Source organism: Mixophyes fleayi, chromosome 4 (genome assembly GCF_038048845.1).
Source record: "Mixophyes fleayi isolate aMixFle1 chromosome 4, aMixFle1.hap1, whole genome shotgun sequence".
Classification (NCBI taxonomy): domain Eukaryota; kingdom Metazoa; phylum Chordata; class Amphibia; order Anura; family Limnodynastidae; genus Mixophyes; species Mixophyes fleayi.
In genome coordinates, this window is record NC_134405.1 from 117,430,172 (window position 1) to 117,449,793 (window position 19,622).

A 19,622-nucleotide genomic window follows, 5' to 3' on the forward strand; every position below is an offset into this window, starting at 1 on the left:
GTAAAGAAACGTGACTTTTTCTCATTCTGCATTATAATTATTTGCACTATTTGCCAGTATATAAAACTCATCAGAGCATATTTTACATTTTCAGTGACTCTGCAGTGGAACACACCAGACATTCACTGTGATCTTTGCATGCAAATAAGAAAATACTGCAGATAAATGTCTATTCACATCTCTGGTTACTCAGTCCAGCCAGAAAGCTGTCAGAAGAAAATCACAGCAAATAGAGAAACACACATTTCCAGTCCTGCCAGCTTCTTTACACAACCAATTCATTTTACTACAGCTTTTAGGACATGAATGATGTCACTGGATCAGAGGGTTATACCACACTAAACCTGATTTACTACATATGTGCTGGGGCGCAGCTCTCCTAGCCTCTGAGTGTTTATGCTGTGAGCTCCCAGTCACGTTTAGGCGTCTAATATATTCTTACATAGCAATTAATTTCAATATTTTGAACTTAATTACTTTTAAGTGTAATTCCACATCAGATGCGGTTCCTTGGAAAATTATTACCACCACCGAGCCTTGGTATTGACACAAAACAGGCAGGTCAACAAATCCTGTGGTACTTCACTGCAGACAAATCTACACACTAGCGAGACATTGAAAGGCAGAGGGAGAAAAACTTGGACATTTACTCTGGTACAAGAACTGCTGTTATTCAGGGGGGTGAATATAGAATATCTGCCATCTGGAGGAGGATGATCACCAATAACACAAAATGAATAGTACAAAATACACACTGCAGGTTTTAATGGTCCCCAGAATATAAGTGAGCTGCAAGAATCCTATCTGAGACAATGGGACCACTTTCCACCAGATATTATTACAATCAGAGTTATTAGCCACAATATGATTCTTCATTCATTTGAAAGGGACATAATGGTCAAATTTTACATTTTAAATTATACATTTTCTTTTAAATAAGATAACACTCCAATGTCAGTGATAATTACTTGGCAGAAGCAAGCCAATTACCATTGGCAGAGATACTTGGCCGTTAGGAGCACTGTTTCATCGGAGACAATGACATGATCATTTCACTGCCTATTGACACCCATTGCCATAAGTAAGTTGTCTATACAGGATAACATACACAAATATTCCACAACACAACATGCACGTAAGTAATGAAACTAAAATGTTCTTATAGTTGGTTATATTTTCCCTGAAGGCACTAGAGAGAATGTTTGAGAGTCTTAATAGTTTCTTGTTTTAAACCTATTGCTTCTACAGTGGATTTTTCATGTATACATTCTTACAACATTCCTCAGTTTCAACCAAATGCTTGTCACTTCTAGCTACCTTTTTCTAAGTTTGTGACGCACTGATACAGTGAATTTACTTGTATTCTAGATTTAGAGCCCTTTGAAAAAGGATCCAAAATTTGCTAATACTGAGCAACTTCGGCAAAAAGTCTACGGATTGCTGTTCCAAGGTTGCTATTCAGAAGCCTCAAGAGTAGGGGATAATTCTTGTATCCCGCTTGAGTCAGGATATTCTTCATTTGCTATTGTCATTTAAATAATTTCCATAGTGAGGGACTGCCGAATTCATTTGACACTAGCCAAGCCTCTTCCAGATAGGAGTTGAACTTGTCCAGTTTACAGAACAGTCTGAGAAAAATGTTATCTGTCTTTAGACACATGGGTTAACGTGCCTGGATACACCAGGATAAACGGGCAGATTTTTCAGCCAATAAAATACATGGAAAGTTAACAGAGCAACGCTATCCTCACCTCAGCAGGAATTTCTTGAACACCCTCCTATAGGCGTATCCTGCTCGTCGCACTCGGATGTTTTCCTTCAGTCCCAAATATTCTACTTGATGTTTGACCCTTCAGAGAAATTGTAGATGTCAGTGAAAAGTCTTAAAATGTTAAGGTTACACAAACAGACAACTTTTCTAGTGTACCATAGAGATTTTTAAGAGAAAAAAGATTAGCTTTCCTCTAGCAGAATAGGAAGTATAATTCAATAAAGAGGTATGTTCAGGTATATTTCAGGCACAAGCAGTTGTAGAAAAACGGTTCCTGGATACATACCTACTCTCCTCCCAGTCTCTGGATTTCTTGGTTTCATTGGGTTTGATACAGCGGATATAGTGGGGGGTACATTTTATCAGCGTGTTCACCAAGTCATTTGCTTGTTTCTGGAACAACAAGACAATCAGATATGATTTCTGATATAATCCAACAAACTGAGTGACACAAATACCAGGAGTTTTAGAGGACACACCTTGATCTTACTGCTTGCAGTAGTAGGGCGACCCTTCTTTTCTGCTTGAAGATTTTCCGGAAACAAAGCTTTTATGAAAGGCCTGAAAACGCCATAAAAATATATTGAATGGGAGGATATACAAATCATTCTACGTCTGAAAAACCTCTTCATATTTCTCCCACCTGGGCTTCCTCTGAGGAAGTGCTCCCTCTATGCTACCTGCATTTACTTTTCTTTTGGTATTCTGGCAACCAAGATAGTAACGCAGAGCTATAGAACTTTCGATCATGAACGAAAACTACAGTTAACAAACCAATGAATTCAGAAGGATTCACCTCAGAATGAATACCAGCTTTCATTTACGTTAGACAGCCCTTTAGCTGTATTCACACATTGTATGCACTGCTACAACAGTATCCTTCTCTGGTGGTTTCCACAGCTCATACATTATGTATTTCACAGAGCAGTCTGCAATTTTATCCTGAAACACAGGAAGGTCTACAAACTACAGTTCATTCTTAATGAATTGCAAGCTGTGTTTCTATGCAATGGGAAAAGTCTGTATTAATAGAAGAAGCATAATGAAACAAGCCCAATCATTCTTTGTTGAAGTTGTTATAACTTTTGTTGTGAAGTATATACAAAGTGCCATCACTCCAGTGGAGCACAACCTTATAGAAGATTAGTAATCAACAAATACCAGCACTCTAATTTTTTTTTTCCCCGTTTTGTTTTAAAGTTTAACCCCTGTGCCACCAAACCAGATTAAATCGAGTCACAAGAAAAACCTTATAATACAGGGATGTCCACTCCAAACCACAGCAAAATTAGACTATACATAGACATAAATAAAAGCTGGACTCTGTCAGCAAAGATTAGCGTTTGGCAAATCTCATGTTCTGCAAAGCTCGTATTCTAAATACCCTTCAGTACCGGCTCTCCTTTGTCAAAACATGAAGTCACTTTTAAAAATACTTTGATGGGAAAAATAACCTTGCGGGCTAATAGCTGACCACAACTACTTTATTTTCTCCCGATTGTGGTTTTATATAGAAGCCAGTAGGAAAAAACCTGTCATATAAAGGCTATTTAAATGTCAGCAATTCACACGGTAAAGGGCAAAAGGTCATCATTTCATAAAATGTAAACGACGATGGTCATAGGAAACACGTTGATGCTCAGGTGTGGTGTAAGCCTCCCCGGCTTCAGCAATAAATCACAGCTGAAATACTCATGCAGAAGAAGTAGATTACATTTCCTCTATACCTCTGGGTAGGAGAAATAGACTGTACTACACTGGCTTCTAGTATCCAAACCGTTTGGAAGTTGATACAGGGTGTATAAAGTACAGGATTTTATGGAATCCAAGAAAAATCTGCCACTAGGACACCATCAGTTAGTTGTCTTGCCAGTGAAAAACTTAAGGCATTAGAAACTGGTTTATTAGAAAATAATACACTACATACACACATACAAACATACACTACAAAGGATACAGTAAGCTGCAGTTGACAAATGTCTACACATAGGCGTGATAGAGAATACTTACAACTGACTACTCTGCATCAGCTCAATGAGGTCGTTAAAAAGTACATCCCGGTTTCGCTCACAGAATCCATCCATGTCGTAAGACACCTAAACAACAAATACATGATGTATATAAAATAAAAACATTGAAATTACATACAGAACGGAGTATGAACAACTAGACTGGTGTCCTATCTGACCATACATGTGTGGTCAAATGGGTCAGATCCAGTCAATTGGTGGTCAGAACGAGAGTGTGCATCACATGTGCGTGTAATCTCCATTCTGATCGCTTGATTTTAGATTGATCACTGCTCATTTTCAGTCCATACACAACTTTCGTATCTATTGTTGAACATTTCCAGGAAAGGGTTAGATTTTAGGAAAAAATATTTTTGAATATTTCTTAACAATAATGTACAGCACAAGAGGATGTAGGTGGGAACTCTTCAAATAAACTGCCATTGGCAACCAGGTAAAAAAAAGCAGGTGGCTTAAAGCATGTCTGAAGGCATTTTCTGACTGTAGTAAATTCTGGACAGACGTAAAGTACTTTTTTTTCAAACACTATTTATTGAAATTATCGGAAGCATTACAAGTAAAGACTAAAGTAGCACAATAACAGGTTTGCAACCACATATGTAAATCAGAATGCAACACAAATTAAATTGTATGAACACAGATAAAAGCCAGTGATGCAAATTTTACCAATAAAGTAGGAAAGGGGGTATAAGATAAGGGCAAAACAGAGTTTGGAATCAGGACAGAATGAGGGGGGAGAGGTCAAGTGGGATCTGCAAATTAATAACATGGAGGCTAGGGAGATGACTTGTGCCAAAATGAGTGGAGTTTAGGGCAGCTACACCAGATGTGCCTGAAAGACCCTGGTTGACCACAATTCTACTGCAGGCATTTGATACACCCGAAAAATGCCATGAAGCCTAGTTGGAAAATAGTACCACAAGTAGAGTACTTTATAGACATTTTCTTTGATGCAAACATTAATAGAGCACTTTGCAACCCCATTCATATATGTTGGTGTACTCCTTCGGGTCTGGAGATCCACCAAAATAGTCTTCCCACTTCTCAGCATTTGAGATAGGAAGAAGAGAATTACATAGTATTAAGATGAGGCCTTAGGAGGAGTGGCCGGATTCAATGATTCTCAATTGTGAAGGCCCGTCTACTCAGAGTGGAAGAAGTGTCTAACCTGCAGATATTGGTGGAACTGTGCCTTTGAGAAACCAAGTAATTTGCCCAGATTAGAGAACTGAAGAAAGAATCTCTTGAAAGATTGTTTAGAAGCAGCAGTCTTGCTCTAGATAACACAGGACTTGTGTCACAAAAGGCCTGGGAGGAAGCTAGACTGCCCCAGAGGAGGACTATAGGGGAGATAAAATGGGATAATTCAGTCATCTTGTTACAGAGGGTCCAAAGCAAAGGTGTATCACAGGGAGTATGAGCGAGGACAGGGGTCTCTGAGTTGAGGGTAACCAAAGAAGAGAAAAATTGGGGAGCAATGACTCGCTGCTATTTTTATGTCCACTCAAATTCTGGTCTTTGGAGGGAATTCCACTGCATGCATTGAGTCAGCCGGGCTCCATAGTAATACTTACGGAAGCTAGGACACCGCAAAATACATTCTTAGCAGTAAGCTATAAATTTATCCCTAAAGCCTTGGTCCGTCCTTCTCAATAAACCAGTTTTGGGGGATATACAGCCTTACCCATAAACTGAATCCCACACATCCTGTCTTTAGTCAAATCACCAACTACGTTTTGTTGGCATAAAGCCATGTTGCTTCTAAACAAATCTATTGTTTATGTTGCAGATATCAGAAGTAATGTACACTTTTTGCAATCTAGGAACCCTGGTATTATAAAGTTATCTCATAAAGCCAAAATCGTTAAACTGCAAATGCTGGTGACTGATATTTTGTAATACTGTATGTGGAATCGAGGGCCTTGGGAGGCATTGGATGGACTGCAGTTTAGAATGGTTTTGGCAATGTGGTTTGCTGCTAAAGGGTATGTTTTCCTACGTTGCAAAATTATTACTGTACTAGCTAAAGTACCCGGTGTTGCCCAGGTTTAATTAAGTTATCCATGAGTTGGATGTAACAGTCAACCTTTTAAAAATAATTAGCAGTTTGATGCATAATTCTTGCTATTGTGTGAAGTATCAGCTTAATGTGACCCCCCCTGATGTTTTTCCTTCCCTTACTTTCCCTATAATGTATGTTTGTATTTTGCTTTCATATACAAAATTTCAATGGATAAAAAAAATAATTAATTAATTAACAGCTTAGCAACTATTCCAACACACCCATGAGGTGAATACCCAGTGTTGTTTTTGTTTTCATATTAAATGTCTTCCAAATGTATCCAGTGGAAAGCCCGAAACAGGCTCACCAGGTCAAAGTTCTGCCCAGCGTACACCAACTGAAGGTCCGACAGAGACTGTATCCCCCTAAAACCTGGCCAGGATCCAACTGGACCACCTCTCATTGGTTTCATCCCGGTGCAGGGGTGTCCGAATGCAGGCTCAGAACAGGCTTCCTGGGTCAAAGTTCTGCTCCGCATGCACCAACGGGATGTCTGACGGGGACTGTAGCCCACCTAAAACCTGGCCAGGATTAAACTGGACCACCTCGTGTTAGTTACATCCTAATCTATGCAGGGGTGTGCGAATGCATAACCGGACAGACAAATAAACCAATTAATTTTATATATAAGATATACAAATAAGCCATGTAACCACTAATATATAGCAAGGGTTAAACACATTTAGCTAAAAATGGTGCATTAGAGGGATCAAAAATAAGAAGCAGGCAGTATTTGACCACACTTTTTTGATGTTAGCACCCCTACACATGAGAAGCACATGAAACAGGGTACAATATGTATAATGGGTTTGAGAAGACCTAAACTGCACGGTATGTGGGGGTACAGTGGTTTATTTTTGCATATCCTCTCTATATATCTTTATAACCAATACAATGAGCACAGTAGGCCAACCAAAATAAAGCTGATAATAAAATACAAGACTATAAGCCACAGAAGCAAAATAAAGAGGAGTATATATACAAGCCAAATAATTAAAGTTCACCGTCATGATAACTTGCATAACGCCAATGAATTGGCTGCAAAAAGGACTTATGCTTGTAACTATTAAACAATTGGTACTTGGATCAAATCAATTTCAAACTGGCATGTTAATTTGCTACCACCACTGATTTCTGAAGCTTGAATCGTGTTCGTACAATCATCCACTCTGTTGTAATTCTCTCTTGGCACTAATTAAATTCCCAGACTGCTTTGATTTTATATTCCCACTTAAGGACACACTGCTGATTACATTAAATCAGATTTCCAGTTTTATTATGTTAACCACAAATGTTTAAAAAAAACGAGCGGGCAAAGCAAAGTGTGAGTGTCTGTCAGCACATTCTTAGGCAATTAAACTAAATGCATACACATCGGGAGTATTAAATAAACACGAAACAAGTTTCTGAGAACCTGGATGTCATGACAAAAAAATGAAGACATCGCAAAAAATTTGACCTACACACCAAGCGGACTTTACACAGATTAATGCTGGATTAATTCTGTTTATTCTAGGGAGAATGAGCAAGCTTTGTGATAAAATCCACGGTTGTATGTCATGGAACAGTTGCTAACTCATAGGAATATGTGTTTCTGCTAACCCTAGCTTGCTCCACTGGAAAATGTCATTTGAAAATATATTTTAGCTTCAGAATCAAGCAGCCACCTACAGTAGTTTTTTTGTATTTTTGCACGTTGTATGTTTTTTTTTACAACATATTTAAAAAAACAAGAAACAAAAAAAAAACAAACACAAGCGATGTATTCAACTTGGTAAAAAGCAGAAAATATGAAGCAGGTGACTTTTAAGTCTAGTGTCTAGTGCAGTGGTTCCCAAACTGTGTGCCTAGGCTCCCTGGGGTGCCTCTGCGATCTCACAAGGGTGCCTCAGCCAGGGCCAACGGTAAGCAAGGCGGGAGACTACTTGATAATTATTTTGGCTTAAGGGTGCCTTGAAAAAAAAATATGGAGGCCCTAAGGGTGCCTTGAACTGAAAAAGTTTGGAATCCACTGGTCTAGTGTATAGATGCACCAATGGCATACGTCTTCTTGTCTAAATGAGAACAATGTATTGTTTTTATATGGTTATATTGCACAATTTGAAATTCCATATTTGGAATCTTACAGTTTTTGAAGGTCTCTAAAAATTGATGTTTAATCTGAAATTCTGTATAGATCTATATTTTATAGACCTACACTTTATATACAGGGAGTGCCGCTTACCGCTCACAAATAGTATTACTTACTTTTGGAATATTTAAATATACACTAGAGGTAGCACCCACATATTGTATTCAAATACATATATAATCAAATCAACTGTCCAACTATTGGTAACATTTATTGAGGAGGGTTTTCTATTATTTTTATGCTTTAAATATTTTGTGTTTTATCATGTTACTACTATTACTAATATGTTTCATATGGTGATTTTCAGATGAGCTAGTAGTATTTGCATTTTACATTGACCTGAACTGGTATTACTAAAATATTTTGGTAAAAACCATAAAAAAAAACCTTGAAGATGCTCATGCTAGGAGGCCCTTCATTAGAGGGAAAAATTATGGAAAATCCCGTCATGCCCTTACCTCCAATGGTAAGCAAGCGAACATATCCTGGGTTGCCAACAAGGAGCACAATACTATAATTTATTGGGTCTAATGTATTTCATGTAGGTGGAGGATTTCCAACCTCCGACCCCCTATAACTCCCGCAATTCTTCCCGCAGGCAGGCAAAAGAACTGCCCTGCGCTGCTGATACTGCCAATGACTCACTAGGTGCTGCAAGGGATAGTAGATCCCTCCGCCACCAGCACAATGCAGGTGGGTTGTGATGGTAGGTGCCACAGCCAAGCAGCAAAGAGGCGGAGGGGGATAAATAGCGCTGCCGAAATGGGTTGTGGGGGGATTGGGGGTGGAACAGAGACTGGCTCAGGGGAGGGAAGTTAAGGGAAGAAAAGAAGAACAACAGAAAAAAAAGCACATAACAAGATGATTAAAAAGAAATGAGAATAAGGAAAAGGTGATAGAAAGATAGGCAAGGAAAGAACAGCTGAAACAGCTTGTATTGTGGAATACAAAAACTAACACAGAGACAAGTACTCATCTGTGGATTTCCTGAATCAAAAGAGGGAGAACTTCCTGTACTTGAATGCTACAAAGTCTTGTTTTGCCACTCCGCTTTGAGCCTATTGAATAGAATTCAAAACAAACCAGGGAAAACTTTAACTCCTGAGGTAAGTGTATTGTTATCCTACCAGAATGGCTTTTAAGTGCATTCATGCCTTTGCAGGTCTTCAGTTATGATAATGATTATTGTCACATCTTTGCTCCAGACACCAATGCATTAGATTTCGAAAAGCAAGTGTGCAGAAGCAACTTTGATCATACGCAAATGGCCATCTTTCCTTTTATCTCTAAATCAAGCCTTACGGGTTTAGTCCTACCTTTCCAGCATAATGGTGAATAATAAAACCCTGGTTCCAACTATTAAAATGTTCATGTGTCCCCACCGCCATCTGGAGTTTCTGTAAAAGAGTCTGATCTGCCCCTTCTCCCACAGCGTGCATTGTGGCACATACATCATCCAAAATACTCATCACACCTGGTGGATTCTGAAAAAGAGCAGGGAAAGCAGAAAAAAAGGAAAACATTTTGAAAAAAACTACATAAATAACTAAAAATAATAATAGTGGATCATACTTCCATACAGCACTGAAATACATTTATTCTAACAAAAACCCATGTATGATGCTGTTGCTAGCTTATGCATTGTATACTAACATTTTTAAGAACATCTAAATATAGGCCTAAGCGTTGAACAATATGATCACTGTCACATTTGGGTGGCCAAACTGGAATACATAAGGATGTTCGATGCTACAGATCATCAGTTTGTTTGGATTGTATTATTGTTCGTTGTTGCGCATGATTTGGGGCGCATACATTGAAATAATAGGCTAATTCGGATATAGCTGTTGAAATCAGGACATGTCTGTCCAGGTTTAAATGGTATAGACCTGTAGATTTATAGTTGATAAGAACACAGCTGCTTGAAATCTAATAAATGCCATCCAGACAGTATGCAATTTGTCACGTGGTAATTGTGTGCCACTGTTCTGTCCAGATAGAGCGACACATAGGGATATTTCTTTGTGGTTTTTTTTATCTAATAATTACCACCCTAGACTCAACAGTTGTGTCAGGAGGTTGTAATCCTCCTATAAGGAATAATACAAAAGAAAGAGCAAATTAATAGCTGGTGCTTGGTGTACAAAAAAAGGGCAAAAATAGCCTTGACAAATAGATACATTATGAAAAATAAATGTGAATCAATACGATATAAAAATAATACATTTACCAACAGTGAAAAAGTTAAAAATAACAGTACCATTGTTGATATAGTATTTGTTGCTTTAAATTAGCAGCAGTTTGTCTGCAAAATTATTATTAAGGACATTCAAGAGATCCATGTGTCAATATTGCATTTTAAACTTTTATTATTATTATTTATATTTGTTATTCATGTCATATCCATTCACAGTTACAGTTAATTTTAATCTATTGATTGAGGCTGTGTAGACCTAATGGTTGATTGTTGATTATACCTGAACTGAGCAATAAATTCTTCCACTCAATAATCATAAGCTGTCTATGCAGAAAGTAAACTGTCCTTATATTGTATTGAATGCTACCGAAACCTCTTGATGATTTGCACTTTAGAACTATATAATTTTCTCTGATAGGTTTTTGCAATTTTAGCTCTTTAAAGGAGTTTACAGGTCATCCCTACTTTGTAGGGTTTCATGGATCCTGTTAGGAACAAGTGAGGTCCAACAAGTGGTGTACATGAGTACTTACAGATAAAGACCAATAGATCACGATAAGTGATTCATACCTTCCAAAAATCACACATAAAAGTGTAAGTATTTACTTAACACTCACCACTTTATTCTCAATGAGATCACACACAATCTTATTGTTAAAGTATTCTATAGGTGTCCATCGTATTCCTTCCTGAATGTATTCTTCCTGCAATGCAAACAGCAAGCAACTGTAAATTTAGTATGAATGCGGCTGCTATATTACAGCTATAATTATATCAGAAATATAATCTTAAAATTTCCTCTTCGTCACAGACATGCGTACAGATAACAGGCTAAATATATGTATATGAGGCCCAAACGAAAACAATGACCTATGGCAGTGCAGAATATGTCCTTATATTAGTGTAACCAATCAAGTACAAAAAATAAAATATCTTTATATATTTGCAGGGCACACAGGTAGCAGGTATTGGACATCAAAATATAGTAAATGAAAAAATAAAAATAAAAAAAAAATTCATAAAAATAACACTCCACTCCAGGCTAATGTAGTGTTGTTCAACAACATGACATACTTAGCAAGTGAATTGGCAGAGCAATATATAATATGATAAACTAAATATACCATGATGACTTCTCACATAGGTCGATATTGTCTGCTTCAGCTGCTTAGTAAGTGCTAACTTTAAATAACCCAGTCAAAACTGTTTAATGTCTGGCAAATAATTTGCCTGAGAAAATACTTCATAGACTTTAAATGGGTTATGGTAACAGCCTAGCCATTCCACAGAATTATGCAAAATCGTTATTTTTTGTTCAGAGATACCATCGTCATCAACATTTATTTATAGAGTGCCAGTAAATTCCTTAGTACTTTACTATTGGTAATAAACACAGTAATAAAACAATACTGGGAAATAAAGACAGACAGAGAGGTAAGAGGACCCTGCTCACAAGATTACAAGCTATGGGACATTTGAGCTTGCTATTCAATCCTTCTTTCAGTATTCAGTAAGGAAATCTATATAAGAGGATAATGTACTTCTCTACTGGCAATTATGGTTTCCTAACACCAATGGAATTCACACAGAAAAATCCCCCAGCACCCGTTGTAAATCAGTAAAAGAGCTGCATTTCTAGCTGTATATAAAATGCAGAAGTCTCAGACATGTAAAAATATATGATAAGCCACCTGCCACATCCCGGTGCTTCTGCTAAGAGTGTTTAAACTCTAAACAATTTGAGTTCCTATACTGGGTCATACATTTACATGTTTTGAGAGCTAAGTTACCAAGATGTCCCCCAATAGCTCTTTCACTGCTTTACAACTATGGGCAGCACAGTGGCTAGCTGGTTAGCACGTCTGCCTCACAGCGCTGGGGTCATGAGTTCAATTCCTGACCATGGCCTTATCTGTGTGGAGTTTGTATGTTCTCCCCATGTTTGCGTGGGTTTCCTCTGGGTGCTCCAGTTTCCTCCCACACTCCAAAAACATACTAGTAGGTTAATTGGCTGCTATCAAAATTGACCCTAGTCTCTGTGTGTGTGTGTGTGTGTGTATGTATGTTATTGAATTTAGACTGTAAGCTCCAATGGGGCAGGGACTGATGTGAATGAGTACAGCGCTGCGGAATCAGTGGCGCTATATAAATAAATGGTGATGATGATGATGATGAGGGTGCTAGGGGACATTTCTGTGTAAATTTATTATCTAGGTTTTCCCCCTCTTTCTAGCACCTGTTACTTATAAATTGACTGAGCAAATTGCATTTTGTGTATTGGTTTCCTACTAGCACAAGATGCCTTCATAATGTAATGGCTAAGCAGACTCAAAGATCATTTTAATATTTATCGGTTGACCAAGATATATTTCAGCAAATAGATGATAGTTTACTTGCTTTTGAATTGGAGGATATTTTAAACTACATTAATGAATGATTACCTTTGGCCTCCATAATGGCTATACATATTGTTAATTTAAATCGGGAGTCAGAATTACACCAAAAGAGAATACTACGTGCTATTCAGTCTTGCATTCCATAAAAGTACATGTAAAGGAATGCATGGCAACTAAGTTACTACAATAAAAAATAAAATTAAAGGTTAATAAACAAATATATTAAATGAAATAAAATGAATAAATGTACTAAAACAAACACATAGCAAATGTAATAAAGCCAGATATGTGTGTTCATTTAACATCCATGTAGCTGGGTCACTTTATTTACCTGTTCTGCTTTAAGAGTCAGCTCTATAAATATTTGTTGCAGCTTTTCATTCACAAAATTGATGCAGAATTGTTCAAACCCATTTTTCTGAAAATAAACAAATACAAGTTATTGTGATATAAGTAATGGGTAACTACAGGGTAAGTACAGCTCTACAACACATCATTCAAATTACCTGGAAAATCTCAAAGCCGTAAATATCAAGAACACCAATATTATATTCTTCATGATCCTTCTCCATAGCTTTATTAATGGACTGAAAAAAATAAATTATTTTGTTTAATGAAAATGGAAGTGTCCTTTAGTAATAATGTTTTAAACATAGAAATCCTAGTCTTATAGCATTATTAATGACTTTTAAACATTATATATAGCATCAACACTATGGGGGAAACGGTATAAATTAAGAAGCAAGGGTAGTGATATGATATTAAACAATGATTTATCAGCGCAGCCTCAAGACAAATATGTAAGTTTTTACCATGACAAAGATTCATTCATTTACAAAACAAATGTAAGATATTGTAAGATCACTTGAGCAAAGTCGTGTTACTTTGTTTCATTACTTTGTACGCTTTATATTTGTAGCATGAAACTCTTAATGGACAGCACTATGTCATATATTGGTACATTATACATTAAAGATGATAAATAATAATAGGGTAACTTAAGAAAACGTCTATCTCAGCATGGTGGCCACCCATAGAAAAACTCCTCACCCATGCCCGTGTGGCACATTTGCATATTTTGTACATTTGCTGAATTCATGATGATCTTTAGGATTTAATTATTTTATTAAGACATGAATTTCTCACATTAAACTGAAACTAATACACAGCAGTAAACAGTGAATAGATAAAAACACAGCAGCATGCTGCATTACAAAAAAGTCACAACCAACCAAAAAACATTGGGTTTACGATTTAAACAGGTTTCAAATGTCCCCAAAAAACCGTTGTGTGCACCCCAAATCATAAGCCGAGAAACATTTAATTCCCTCAACCATTAACATAAATTAGAGCAAGTAGAGAGCTCCCAAGTTAGAAAGAGCCCCATTGAGGAGCTGTGCCGGAGGGGGGATCCAGGGGTACACGCACCAGGGGGTAAATGTATGAACCTTCGATTTCTGCAAGTCGCCGGAAATCGGCGACTTTGCAGGTAAAATTTAAAGCGGCGATCGCTTGTAAAGGCAAGCAGCGTGGCTAAAACTTGGAAAAACGGTCCCTGATGGAGGGGATGGTGTGCACGAACGTAGTGCAAGAACTTCTAGACCATGCCTACTGTCTGACGGTGAAAATGATTCTCTCTACTGATGCTGTGTAATAACTGTCCGTACAACATCGGGTGTGTGAACTGTCAGAAAAAATGTATTACTGCAAAGTGGCTGGAGGAGGTGAAGTGGTCATATAACTTTTACCTGCGAATGTTCTGCTCTTTCTGTGCTGGAGGAGAAGAGAAATAAATTTTGTTCATATTTTGAACCGAGATGGCTGGCACTACACCACTTCACCAGAGTCTGCCCACATGTGACTGTGTTAAACACCCATGTATTCGGGAGAAGAGAGGGAGGTCCTCTGGTATTGATTGCCCGTACCCACCAGCTAGCTGGGACAGAAGTACTGACTGTAATTCCAGCTATGACCACCCTTCCACTTCTCTTGGAAAACTTTTTTTTTTTTTACTAAAAACACTTATTGTCCTATAGATTGTAAGCTTGCGAGCAGGGTCCTCTTACCGCTTTGTCTATCTGTTAATACACAGAATTGATCCATTACAGTGCTTTGCCCCAATTGTAAAGTGCTGCAGTGCATAATGGTGCTAAATAAATAACGGTAAAAATAATAATAGTAGTTATTTCTTGAGAACAAGAGACAAGGGTTCAAATGTCTCTCAGCATGAGATTACGTAACAAGTTGTACAGCATTGGCCACTCTGTAGTTCCTCTTTACCATTTTGTAAAGTGGCACCTGGGCTTGTGGCTTAGGAAAGTGCAGGAGTTAGCCTTAAAAAACAGTGTAGTTCAAGGTGCTTTGTTGACATTGTTTGATAAGCTAACATCCATCACTTCCCCTTATTGTGCATGACAAAACAGAAATCCAGAACCATGGGTGAGAGCACCCTAATAGTAGGGAGTGAAGATGGCGCCTGCATTGTGTTAGCGACCAGAGATTTGGGATCTGTATTGTACAGTGGATACTGGAATGAACTCTATTATATAGTGGTCACTAGAATGCTCTCTGTGTATGTCATCAGAAAGCTCTCTGCATTGTATATAATTCACCAGAGTACTCTCTGTAATGAATACTGTCTTAGCCACAAGAACAGGCTTTGCATTGAATACTGGTCAGGTGAGCCTATGTCATCTTTGAAACATACTTTCAGACAATAGCTGGGGGAACCACACCCACATTAATGAAGACAAACTTCGGCCTCTTGTTACGTTCATTCCTTTAGCTTCAGCACACTTTTCAAATAAAATTCTTTCGGATGGCACGAAACTTTATTTAGACGAAGACACTTGGGGGGTCTCCAGCTTCCCCACATACCCTCGTACTATGATGCTGCAATCTTAACCAGAATAATGGAGATGTCAGTTCAGGAGGGAAGGAAACAATGGGTAGAGATCGAATCATCATGTCTCGATTCTTCTAGTACTACATTAATTTGGCTAGCCAAATTACCCAAGATCTCACACCCTACCCTAGGACCCACTCTCGTTAAATGGTCTAAGTTAAGAACTCTTACTCACATTTCATCTTTAATATCCCCACTAACGCCATTGTTCAATAACCCTAAGTTCCCCCCCGGAACTACTCCATTAGCGTTTAACCTGTGGTTGCGGGCAGGAATCCATCGTGTCGGCCAGTTGGTGGGAGCTACTGAGGTCCTCTCATTTGCAGAGATTCAATCTAAGTGGAAACTACCGGATATAGAGATCTGGCGATATCTTCAGCTTAAACATTTTCTCTCTTTTAGTCTCTCAAAACATGATATTTATAGGAATTTGACAGTTTTTGAGTCCCTTTGTAGCAGACCTCATCACATCCCACACTCTTTATCGATTATCTACAAACTCTTAAATCGAGTTTCTCTTTAGATCTCCCCCGAAATTTCTCTTGGAATGGGAAAGGGATCTGGGAATAGAATTACGAGAGACTGAAAATCTTCCAAGCAATCCACGCTTGCTCACCTAACGTCTCAATATTAGAGACCCACTTTAAGGTTCTTACCAGGTGGTATAGATGCCCGGAACATCTTGCAAAAATATTTCGCAGACTGTCTAGTGCCTGCTGGAGGTGTGGTTTAGGATCAGGATCTTTATTACATATCTGGTGGGACTGTCCCATATTACAACCCTTTTGGTCGCAGGTTATAGGCATCACACGGAAGTTGCTTGGCCAAGCTATTCCCGACACCCCGGTGTATTGGCTCCTCAATAAAGTAGATATGCCTATTTCCTGCTTTAAAAAATCTCTGTTAAAATTTGTGATATCAGCCGCCAAGGCAGTCATACCTGTGAGATGGAAAACAACCACTCCACCAAATATTCGGGATTGGATTAGGAGATTAGAATATTACAGGTCCATGGATGAATTATATTTGTCAGATATGGACTCTTTTGTAACATATTGTAACATATTATACTATATGGGGACCTTGGTTAAATTTTATGGACTCGCCAGAGTTTGCGGCCTTGGGTACACCCGTCTGAACCATGTATCTTTAGGAACAGGGGTGAATCAGCCGTTTGTGATTGTTGGAGTAGGCTATGTTTTATACCTCCTCTGTGTATGCTGTAGACCTTTTACTATGAGGACTTGCATCATGCCATCCCCCATGCTTTCCTTATGTTTCTTTGCTTTGTTGCCTCAGCCTTGCCGCCAAGCTCACCCACATTTATAGCTGCGTGAACCATGTACACACAAATCACATGAAGTTACAAAACAAACATATTAAATAAATGTATGTTTATTACAGCTATGCTGTATTATAATACTACAGGGTTGAATAAGAATTCCCACTATCTGTTATAAATGTGTGTTTTTGGGGCAGAAAAAAAAAGATCTGATATCATCCAACAGAATCTATGGAACTTTCAATGAAGCTGAGGGCCACAAAACAAAAAGTTTGGAAGGCGACATTTGGCTCACAGGTCACAAGTCAAAAAGCCTTGCCATAGTATATCAAAAGTAGTCACTATAAATCAATTACAAATTATTTTTTAAAAAATATTTAAAAAAAAAATGAAATTTAGGGCCTGCGTCTAGAACTGCCCATGATGACAACGTCTAAAACACCACATTTATGAAAGCCATACTTACATCTACGAGGTAATCAAAGACACGAGAATGAAGTGCTTTGGCTAAAGCATCCCTGGTATAGCACGCCTGCTCCACATTTAGGGTCACGTTAATAGACTCAGACTTGCCACCCCACTTGCTGTCCATTTGTCTGCTTGTCAACTTCTCCTTTAAGCGACTTTCATTTATCCCCAGAAGGAATGTAGGGAATGCTAGAACTATAAATATAGAGTAAGTCATTGTCATTTATATATCGTCATAAATGTGATGTTCAAATGACTACTAAATAACAAAAAAATGAAGTATATTATATTCTAGAGCAAGCTTAGTCAACTTGTCCTATTGTGGAACTACAATTCCCACCATGTCCTGTCAGTGATTAGCTGGAGAGCCACAACTTGTTTAAGCCTGTAGAGAATACCGGTATAGGTTTTGTGTATACACCTTCAAAAATAAGAACACATTTACTTTTGTCTGCATCCATCAATGCCCCTATTTCAGCCTCATAACAAAAATGAGCTGCCATGAGTATATTTGTGAAATTGTGGCCATTTACAAAGTGCAATTCATTTACTTTTCATGACATATTTTACATTATTTTGAGAAGTTAATATTTAATATAATTTATTAGAGATACATTTAAATTACAAATAAAAACAAAAATCATATTTAGAAGCTATCTCCTGATGGGCTTGTAGCCCATGAGGGTCCATCTAGACAGTGCCATATGTAACATAGTAACATAGTTGATGAGGTTGAAAAAAGACACCAGTCCATCAAGTTCAACCTATTTTGGATCTCCTGCGATCCTGCACTTATATTTGAAATTAATCCAGAGTAAGCAACCGCCAATCTGTTTCAATTTTGAAAATCCCCCCAGACTCAATATTGCAATCCAATTTTTACCCTATATCCACTACTATACTTTATTTTAAGTTAACGGTCGTATCCCTGGATACACCGTTCCGCTAAAAATTTGTCTAACCCTTTCTTAAACATATCTATTGAATCTGCCATCACAACCTTCCCTGGCAATGAATTCCGTATCTTGACTGCCCTTACTGTAAAGAACCCCTTCCTTTGATGGTTGTGAAATTTCCTCTCCTCTAACCTTAGGGGATGACCACGTGTCCTGTGTATGGTCCTTGGGGTAAAAAGTTCCCATGAAAGCTCTCCGTATTGACCCCTAATGTATTTGTACATAGTAATCATATCTCCCCTTAGACGCCTCTTTTCTAAAGTAAACATGCCTAAACTGGCATGTGATGTGCTTGGATGCACCTGCCCTGGAAATTATTTTAGAATGTTACCAGCTATGCATTTCTTCTTTATCTTACATATTTAACTTTTCAATTTAATAATCCTGACAACATTTTATTGGATGGATTGATCATAATATACCCGGCAATTTCTGAACATTAAAAGTGCTTCACTTCTACCCTTCCCTTTTTTCTCGATTAATACAGATTGAGGCCACATTGCTGTCGTATGGTGTACAGATATACGGACAAAGATTACACCATGATAATGACTGAGTGTAATGGAAAAATAATCAGCAAGGCAGGTACATGGTTACTAGAATGTATTTTATGTCAGGCTAACTGCGGATTTAATGGGAAAGTATCCGCTTCAACGCACTTTGCTGCACACAAAGATAATGAGGAGGTGTGCTATCCATAACTGTTGATTAAAGATAAATCTATCATTTATCTCTTCTTTTCTGTGTGTTTAAAGAGGTGCTTTACAGTACATAACGACCACGTTGATTTACTGAAGCATTATATACAGCTGTACCTGATCCTCTCCCACTGTCAACAATAAAGAAAAGAGGTGTCGTAAACCGTGCTGTGTTTCTAAATGAGGCACTGATTACAGAGCCTTGGCGTCAGTTGTCACTGCAGGGAGAGGGTCCAGTGTAGTGAAATAGGTACATATTTGATTACCTTCCTAAACTTTGGGTGCATACTATATTCTGTTGCATCCTATAGTACACAAAATATATAAAAAAAATACAAAGCTGCAAATCTACAGGCTGCATATACCTGTGCCAGTGTCTCACAGGAATAAGCAACTGTCTTCAGAAAAATACCTACACTCTTCACTCTCCACCGCTGCATAGTTTCCTTTCTCTTTGAAGCTAATATTGCCCAGGTGTAGAATCCCTGCTACAATCTGCAGGACAATAGCTTGCTCTTCAGCAAAGATCCCAATCACATTCATGGCATGCTATGGGGAACAGAAATGAGAATTATTATAGACTCCAACTCAAACCTAACTTCAAGATGTTACATTGTGTTTACCTCAAACTCTTTAGTGCAACTAGAGTCAACACTTGCATCATGGTCCTTTGTACTGTATAGTGCTCAACCACATATATTACATTTACAAATTAATATATTCTAA

The 19,622-nt window shown here is 37.9% G+C and overlaps 1 protein-coding gene across 1 annotated transcript in view; it reads right to left on the reverse strand.

Moving 5' to 3' along the window:
* Positions 1 to 19,622, reverse strand: part of MYO1E (myosin IE) — a 138,854-nt gene that overhangs the window by 38,604 nt on the left and 80,628 nt on the right. The window contains exons 9-18 of the mRNA XM_075208080.1: positions 19,313 to 19,445; positions 17,241 to 17,437; positions 13,094 to 13,174; positions 12,919 to 13,005; positions 10,809 to 10,895; positions 9,311 to 9,478; positions 3,782 to 3,867; positions 2,251 to 2,332; positions 2,058 to 2,164; positions 1,752 to 1,850 (exon numbers count right to left, since the gene is read on the reverse strand). Of these exons, the coding sequence (XP_075064181.1) occupies positions 1,752 to 1,850; positions 2,058 to 2,164; positions 2,251 to 2,332; positions 3,782 to 3,867; positions 9,311 to 9,478; positions 10,809 to 10,895; positions 12,919 to 13,005; positions 13,094 to 13,174; positions 17,241 to 17,437; positions 19,313 to 19,445 (1,127 nt within the window). The remainder of the gene's footprint in view (positions 1 to 1,751; positions 1,851 to 2,057; positions 2,165 to 2,250; positions 2,333 to 3,781; positions 3,868 to 9,310; positions 9,479 to 10,808; positions 10,896 to 12,918; positions 13,006 to 13,093; positions 13,175 to 17,240; positions 17,438 to 19,312; positions 19,446 to 19,622) is intronic.